Source organism: Pavona decussata, unplaced genomic scaffold (genome assembly GCF_977016875.1).
Source record: "Pavona decussata unplaced genomic scaffold, jaPavDecu1.1 SCAFFOLD_93, whole genome shotgun sequence".
NCBI classification, from domain to species: domain Eukaryota; kingdom Metazoa; phylum Cnidaria; class Anthozoa; order Scleractinia; family Agariciidae; genus Pavona; species Pavona decussata.
The window spans coordinates 1,915,437-1,924,291 of record NW_028145510.1 but is presented as its reverse complement, the minus strand read 5'-3'; the positions used below and the strand labels follow the sequence as shown (position 1 = coordinate 1,924,291).

At 38.9% G+C, this 8,855-nt stretch overlaps 1 protein-coding gene across 1 annotated transcript; it reads right to left on the bottom strand.

Annotated features, from left to right (window-relative positions):
• Positions 1-2,872: 2,872 nt before the first annotated feature.
• Positions 2,873-7,910, bottom strand: LOC146473542 (contactin-associated protein-like 2). The gene is made up of 4 exons (XM_085118393.1): positions 7,789-7,910; positions 6,019-6,278; positions 4,709-4,823; positions 2,873-4,529 (listed from the first exon to the last, which is right to left on the bottom strand). Exons 1-4 carry the CDS (start codon positions 7,880-7,882, stop codon positions 3,907-3,909), a joined length of 1,092 nt encoding a protein of 363 aa, XP_084974519.1. The 5' UTR covers positions 7,883-7,910; the 3' UTR covers positions 2,873-3,906.
• Between the last annotated feature and the right edge of the window lie 945 nt (positions 7,911-8,855).

The following is an 8,855-nucleotide window of genomic DNA, read 5'->3' as shown; positions in this document are numbered from 1 at the left end:
GTGGCGTATTTTCCATATCCTCATTAGTGAGGATATTGATGACGTCATTTCACGGTTTTTTGTGCGAACAGTCGGTAAAACATGGCGACCGATACATCTGTCTATATAATTAAAAAGAAAATTACATGGTGGCTTGAAGATGTGAATTTTATTTTCTCGTGTTTACAATAAAATTGTATTATTCTCTATATCTTTCTGTAAGAGAATATCGACTACTTCGTTCATTTCTCATTTTGATATTTCGTTCTGACTATTCTAAACCCTGCTTACTCAGACTCGTACCCAGTCGCTATTTACGTGTTTTGTGGGGTGAGAAGATTGGATACGAGGATGGATTGAGGTGCACGGGGTGTCATGGGAAGAGGCCAAGGAAAAATAGCGACTGGCAGATTTCGAGCCAATATGGCGTTCGTCCGAAGAGTGATTTCTTTTTTGTTGGCTTGTAATGTCGTGCTGCAAAATTTGACTGTGATACTAACTTGCAATCCACAATTCACTGAAATAACTTTCCAAATCACCCACATCGTCTTCCCGCGAATGTTCCCGCGAAGAAGCCATTACGGCAGCACGACATTATAAGCTTACAAAAAAGAAATCACTCATCGGACGAACGCTTTAGCTCGTTAAATACCAAACTAGAACCCGCGGTGAATTTTGACTGCAAGAAATGTCTAAAATTACTCCGTTTTCTTGAAAAAGAGCACTGCACGATTCCACACACGATTGTACGGATCCGTCACACGAAATCTGCCAGTCGCTATTTTTCCTTCGCTTCTCCCCGTGACACCCCGCACTCCTCAATCCATCCTCGTATCCAATCTTCTCACCCTACAAAACACGTAAATAGCGACTGGGTACGAGTCTGCTGCTTACTAGTTCGCTTTTCATGTTGCTTTTAAAGGCCCGTTTAAACGGTTTCAACATTTGCTTCAACATGCGTTCAACACTTTGTTGAACCAAATGTCGGGCGTTTGAACAGGTCGTTCAACATTGTTGAAAGTGTAAAAAATGTTGAAAGCGTGTTTAAGGCGTATTGTTTCCCTTGCTCTCGAAAATGTTGAATGGCGTTGAAGCCGTTTGAACACTCCATTCAAACTTTTGTTGAACGAGTGTTTGTCAAATAGTGAACCGTTTAAACCGGCCCTACTCGAGTAATTAATGTGCGCTAAGACAATAGAAAAACTTTTTGGTAGCATGGAAGTGCACCCTCGGTTGTAACTTTGCCGCACAGTAAGTGCCATAGCCTCCATTGGAAATAGGTTCGGATTTCTCCAAGATAGTACCATTATGGCTTCTTGCCTACTGTCCTCCCAGACCTATAGCTCCAAACAGGTTTTGGTTGACTGGAGGTTGTATATCGTGAGCCAAGGTGGTACCACTGTCTTCGTATCATACTTTGCACTACGGTTGTCACAGTTGCAACCGCATCTGGGGACTGTGCACGAGATGATTATTCCGCATGCGCACTTACCCTCCCTAGTAGGTCATCTTTCTTTCATCTTATTTAAAGGACCTAATGAGGTGGTATCGATCTGAGACCAGCTCGAAATCTACCGGCTAGACGGCAGAAACAGAAGTTAAACATGGCGGTCTAGAACGAAGTGGAGGTGACTGCCGCTAAAAGTGGGGCACTGTCACGGAGATTTTGCTGTATGTTGGTCAAAACTGCAAAAACAAAATTGACTGACAACCTCTTACAGCACCGGGAGGAAAATATGACATGATTTCTCCGAGGAAGAATAAATTATAATAAGTTTTTATCAATTTTTTCAAAATTCTCAGAAGGATCGAACCAGAAGAAAATGGCCAGTTCTTTAAGTTGTAATCTCCGAATTCCATCCTAGTCATCCGCAGCCAAACCCGAGTGGCAATAGTTTCTGGGCACTAGTATTAAGGTAACTGTTAACAAAACTGAACCATCATTTGAACGTTTATAACCATACAAATATGATTCATGGATACTCAAAGTGACATTAAAATTACGTGACACTACCCCTTAAACAAGCGACATCAAATCACAGGATGGACTATTTTTTGGTTAAAGTGTGATCTTGTTTCGTAAAATTGAATGAATACAGAAATATATGCAATTGGAGTATCTCACGCAAACTGAGGCCGCGTGGTCGAGTGGTTAGGGCGCCGGGCTTGAAGTCCCGCTCTGACCACTAGCTGGAGTTGTTTCTCGGTAGCCCCAAGTTCAACTCCTCGGACGCGCTTGTAAATAGCGAGCTGGTCTGCCTCCTGCCAGTTGGGATTTTTAACCATGTTATTTTCAATTTGTATTATTTCTTTATGAAGTTTAATGCTCGGCCCCACTAGCACTTGTGCTATAAACACTGCCGAGGGTAAATAAAAGTTATTTATTTATTTATTTATTTATTTATTTATTCGATAAACTATTTAAGAGAAACGTGTGTAGTTACAACAAGTCGGCTACTGTAAACATGAGAGTGCTGTCAATTGCTGCAGCTGAGTGAGAACACGAGTAGACATAACAGGCATTAGGTCCCTCCTTTTGTTACTGCGCATACCTTCTGCGCATCTCGGGATGGTCCTAGAAACTCGGATTTCCTATGGACGGCGTCTACTAATACAGGGCTATAACTATGCAGCAAAAGCAGATCTTAGTAAGTGCTCTTGGTTTCCAAAAAGAAAATTGAGGGTAACCATGCATTTTTTTTTAAGATAATTGACATTTAGGTCTGGATAGTAGCAGATATGTCGATATTCTAAGAAACCACTCAACACTTTTTAAATTTGAAAACATGTTTTGACAGATACTTCTGTCATCTTCAGTTTAAATTACAAAGCACAGAGTTGAATATATAGTGTAAACCAAAATACTAATTAACTATGGAAGAAAACGCCAAACATTGCTTTGTATTTTACAGGTTTTTAAAAGTAATGTTGCTTTATTATCTCTAAAAATGCACTGCTACCCACAGTGTTCTTTTTGGATTTCAATAATCTTTCCTAAGAACTGCTTTTCCTGCCTAGTCCTAAACTGCGCAAAAATAGCTCTATACTAGGAGGCACCGTCCTTAATTTTATTCCTTAACTTTGACAATGTGTTTGCATAATTAATTAGCCTTTGGGAAATTATCGTTTGCAGGGAACTTCAGTTAATTCTTCATCTTTAGCTGAGTACTCGACTCTTCACTCGACTTTTATTTCGAGAATCATTCTTTGCAGAAGGATTACTTAAATAACTGGTATAGATTACTCATGATAACTTATGTTGGTATTAAATAAACTGATAGTGTCTCATCGATATCCAAATTTTAACTCTGCCATTTATATACTTAATGACACAAGTCACTTCAAATTGTGCTAAACGTTATCTAATACTTCGAAACTCTCTGCCTCACACAAAACGAATAAATTACCTATAATTTTATTTTTATCAGTTCCATTTTTCTAAAAAAAATTAACTATTTTCTGCCCTATGCAAGCATGTACTTTTATTCACGGTATAAATTGAACCTTAACACTGACTCTAAAAGCTGTTCTCTCAACTAAGGAAAACGCGTTCTACTTTTTACTTAAAAATATTAAGACTTTCGGAAGTTCAAATAACTCAACCCCTTCATTCCCGCCGGGAAATGACATGTTTTTGTAAAACGTCAACTGTGAACCCATATACCAAAATTGAGGATAACCATATACCAATTGAAAGGTTTTGACTGGGACATTGCATATATCATCCTAGCAAAGAGAAAGGAAATAACAAGTTGAATTGAAAAGTGTCCAAAAAGAAAAAAAAGAAAAAAGCTTAAAAATATGTCATTTCTCGTGTATTTTGGGTATTACTATACCCCTAAACTACTGCTTAATTTGCAGGTCTTAGTGCATAATTTCTTAACTATGTATTGAGACTTCAATTCAAAAATTGACACAGACGTCTCTTTATAACACCGTACCAGAGCACTTCAATTTTCCCAGGGTATGATAGCCTTGCTCATCTACTAATATGTTTTCCTGGAAACCGATATCCCCAAATCTGACCTGCTTAACTGGAAGATGAGATTTATTAGTGACGAGACCGCTGTCTTCACGCCATACCTTGTCATTCTTGTCACAGTTACATCCATAACCAGGATATGAAAATGAATTGGTCATCCCGCATGCGCACTTACCACTGCCAGGTGATGCTCCCCCCCAATACGTCATCTTAGTTGCATCGCGTGATACCCACCAGCCAAATCCGTATCTTAATAATAATGAATGATAACATTCATACTTGATAAACTGTTCACAGTGTGAGAAGACCCTGGTGAGACTCGCCAGCTGAGACAGACTCGCTCCCGTGTAGTGAATGTAACGTGAGTAACATCCATGTGGGTCGCATCCATCCACCAATGTTCTGTTTTCACTGTCGTGACTGATGACTGTCACGCCAACTCCATCCTTTTCAGTCATGTTACAGGTAACGTCAAACGGTGGTAAGCCTTCATCACCATCAGGATCGATGACATAATTTCCACTTTCTGCTGCGGGCACGAGCTTCTTCAAGTCGCTGCAAGACCTTGCTGATGAATAAAATTTCAAATTAAAAAGCTTCCACAAGTAATGGGCTGTTAAATTTTCATTACCTGTGAAATTCGTTTATGTTAATCAAGTTTATGCTAAAGTTGTTATCCGTTATGGGCAACAGATTACAGCAATGATCAAATTAATCAATTATTCAAATCAACTTTTGCAGTCTTACCTTCTTCACAGTTTTCTCCGGGGAATCCAACAAGACATTTACATCGAAATTCTTTGCTGGTGTATCCTGCTTGACATGTACCACCATTAAAACAAGGGTTACTTGTGCAGGGATTCTGAAATGGGACATACTTTTATTAATTGCATTTGCTTTTGATTGGTGCATCGGAGTTTGTGATTAGAGTTTTGACGCACGAATGACGTCATCGAGTGGTGTGACTGGCGCACGCGATCAGAGTCTAGAGTCCTGCCAGAGGGACTAGACAACAAAGTTTTGCAAACTATTTTGGCAAGTAGAGGACAAACATACAGAAATTTTCGGCAGGAAAGCAAAACTTTGTGATGAAAAATTGGACAATGCTCGTTTCAACTGACCTCAAACAGGTTAAAAAAGCTGGAACTTTCTTGTGATGTTATAAGGAAGGAAATATCTGTCTAAATATGTCGCCAATAGAAATCCGGCAATGGCGAGTAATGGATCACAAATGGCAGTGAAGCGACTAACATTCTGCAATATTTTGGGGTCTGAAATTCCTTCGGGAATAAAGGTTAATTTTGAAAATATTGTTAGTGAAATTCTTTCGGATTATACTCTAATTTAGAGGATCACAAGCGTGTGTGTGTAATAGTAGCCTAAACGTCTGCTTGAAAGTTTTTGACTCGGCCCAGCCAACGTGATGCTAGCTAGCTGACGAAGTATGGTCAAATGTCTTGGTTATTGTACAAGGCAAATATATTGTATTTTGTCGTGGTTCTGTACTCTGATAACACGCAGAGGACGTCAAAACGTGGTAAGAACATTAGTCACGCTACTCGCCTTCGTAGCATACTTCTCTGTTATTTCCACGTTTTGACGCCATGTGTGCGTTATCAGAGTACATACGCACGACAAAATAGAATCTACTTGTCTTGTACAATAACAGAGAAATCTATGTGTTAAAGTGACCTGACAGCTTCATTTAATTCATCTTCTTAAGCTTTTATACATAACGTATTTCCTCATTTTATTCTTGTAGCTGATCCCCAATATGAAAAGGTTTCTTTTCCAAACCGAACTATTGGGTAATTTTTTATCACAAAACAGCTTTTAAACAAGTTTTAGCTTCGGTGAACGTGACATTGGAAAAATTACACAAAACGGATCATGATGTGTTCGTCTTTCAGGATAACATCATTTTCTCTTCCTGTTGGTATTCTTGCTGCATTTGGTATGCTTGAAAAGCTACTTAGTTTTAATTCCAACGAAGTTTTGATTCAAAACTTAAGCATTTGCTGCCCTTTAAGGTTAAGCTTTTCTATTGAACGTCTTACCTCAATTGCCAGATAAGTGTAATCTGGTTTATTTTTCAGTGCGGATGCAAATTCATTTTCACCAGTGACATTATTTAATTCGCAATCGAACTTTCCTCCTGTCAAAGGGCTCATATTGATGGACACACAGTTGGGCTCCATATAACACTTCACTCGACAGCTGCCCTCACTTGGTACCGTTTCTCTGCCAATCACGTGACCCGTCAAGGCTTTGTTTTGTATAGGTTCTTTGAAGATGATGATGCGAGAATCATCAGCTGCTACAAACAAAAGTGTGTGATCGAGTAATATCAACGATCTAATTGGAAAGTGCGTCTTATTTTCTTGGCGTCGTTTTAACCGCTTAACTTGAGCTAACTGTTAGACTAAACACAATTAATTGCATAATTCATCGACCGACTATTAGGCAAACTCGGCTACACTAGTGCGTTTTAATTACCAAGTAGAAGATGATTTCCTCTGTTTTCTAAGAAATCATGCATGAGGCACAAAAAGCAGCTGTTGATGCAGTCGTGTATTCAGTCGCTTTTCTAGACCTCAAAGCCGTGTAGAACATGAAAACCATCTTCTATTCGGTTTAGAATACAACTTAAACGTAAAATAGAACAACTTCGTTTGAGTTGCGTACGAGCGCGAGAAACACTAAATTAATCTTGTGTTGTGTCATGGTTTAACATTTCTTGAATGAATAAAGACCTGCAACTCAAACTCTGAACTCGTGTGTTCTTCCAAGATTTCTAGAAACCTACTAGAATTTGAATTTGAAAAGAATATTTTCTACTCAGTTGCCCGGTATTTCGCGGCAATATGTCGGCTTCTTTTCATGATGTTACAGATTATTCAGTGACGTTTGACTGCTGGAAAACAAAACAATTTGCAGTTATTTGCGCTTTTATGTAAACATGAGTTTTCTCCTTCGATTATTAAGAAACCTTTTATTGCAAGTCGGACTTGTTTTGCTAAATCACTTTGAGCCACTCTGTGAGAGCTCACAGCGCAAACATCTTTTCTAACTTTCTGTATAAGTCATCTTCACTCTTGTATTTCGTGAGGAAACCTAATTTCTTATAAGCCTCCTGGTTTCGCTTAAGTTCAGTTTGTCGCCATTTTTGTTTGTTACCTTCAACTAGAAAACCTGTATTTTGCATTGTAGTTTGTTATGTGTGGAGTATGGCAAAATAAAGAGATGCATGTGATAATACCTTTTCACTACATTTTCAAAACAGGTAAAGAATTACTGTTCACACTGGCAAAGTATTCGACTGAAACAGTCTTTTAGAGAAGGCAAGAAATGCTGGAGGTGGTTCTTGTATATGGAAAATTATGCACGCTCTTTAAGGAGCCGGTATATAAGAACAGTTATATTCTAATTTTCGATAGAATACATGAGAGCACACGAGAGAAAATTTTTACACTCACTGAACCAGCTAGATAGAAATTAACCATTTCTTTCCTCAACCGATTGTCACTGGATTATTCTAAAATGATTAGGCGTTTAACTATCCGATTCCATCGCGTTTAATTGTTGACTAGGGGCGAACTATTAGCCGATACTCCGAAAGAAATCTCACACTTGCCGTTTAATTGATATAGCCGTTGAGTAGTCTTGAAAATCTCAGTGCTGTTGAAAACTAACAAAATTTCCTAAAACAAATCGGTCAAACAACGTTTGTGTGAGCCATGCCGTCAGTGCATTTTACCGCGACAACTAACAAGTCAACGAAGGTGCGCGCAATGCAGATCACAAGGTTAACACAAAGCATAACTTACCTAAACATGCCGCATATTGGGTTCCAAAGAAAGCGCCAAACAGCAAAACGATAGCTGTCTTTCCGTCCATCACCTCTACACTCAAAGAGGCCATTCCTGTTTATCCGGGTGGCAAACTATCGTTTACCACAGCCGGCGATCATTCCTTTTAAGTTAAAAATATATTACTGATGACGCTCTGATGGAAAGCTTGACTTACACCTAAGCAGGTGGTCGACTCTCAGTTAGAGAAAACTTTGAAATTAAAAATTAATCTTTATCGTTCTTTATTTGGATTGGATGACACGTTGGATTCACTCCTAATTTGGTAAATACGGTATATTGTCTACGTCCAAACAGGAAGTTTACTTCCTACTGAAATATACTGTCATTTTGTGCTAAATCCGGATCATGAGTGCCTAATTTCTAATTTGAAAGAGAATAGGTTAACAAGTGGCAATAACAAATCGTAGAGAAGGTCTAACAGGTATCAATAGGGAAATTTACTGGATTCTGTCAAGCGTTATTTAACCCTATCTGGGCCGAGTTTTTTTTGCTGCCCTTTTTGGGGCAGGGGGTGGGGGCCGGTGGCGGCTGATTGTGTCCCTAACTTTGCAAGTATAAAAGCTATGACAGTGAGACTTGGAGGATGTATAGTAAGCTTAAAGATGTTGCCTTTGAGGTCCTCAAGGCGAAGTGATGACCTCATATCACGTGGTAATAAGGTCACAATTGCCAAATGGCGGCCATCTTGGATCTGCCATCTTAGATGTTTGGACTTTCCCAAAACTTCAGGAAAGCGCCGAAATTGAACGAAAAGTAATCAAAACCAATACCGGAACACTGTTATGAGCTAAACACATAAAAACTAAGCGAAGGAAAGTGATTTTTCTTCATTTTAAAGAACGATTTTCTATTTTCTGAAAAGGCATTGCCTGTCAAAAATTGGTGCCCATGGTAACATCAAAGTCGATGAACACTAACCGACCCCAACAAATGTTTTCCAGATAAAATTCTGAAAAAGTTCTAAAGTTTCAGGGAATTTTCTCAAATATTTAAAAAGTTATTCAGGTTCAAAGTCGCTGCGG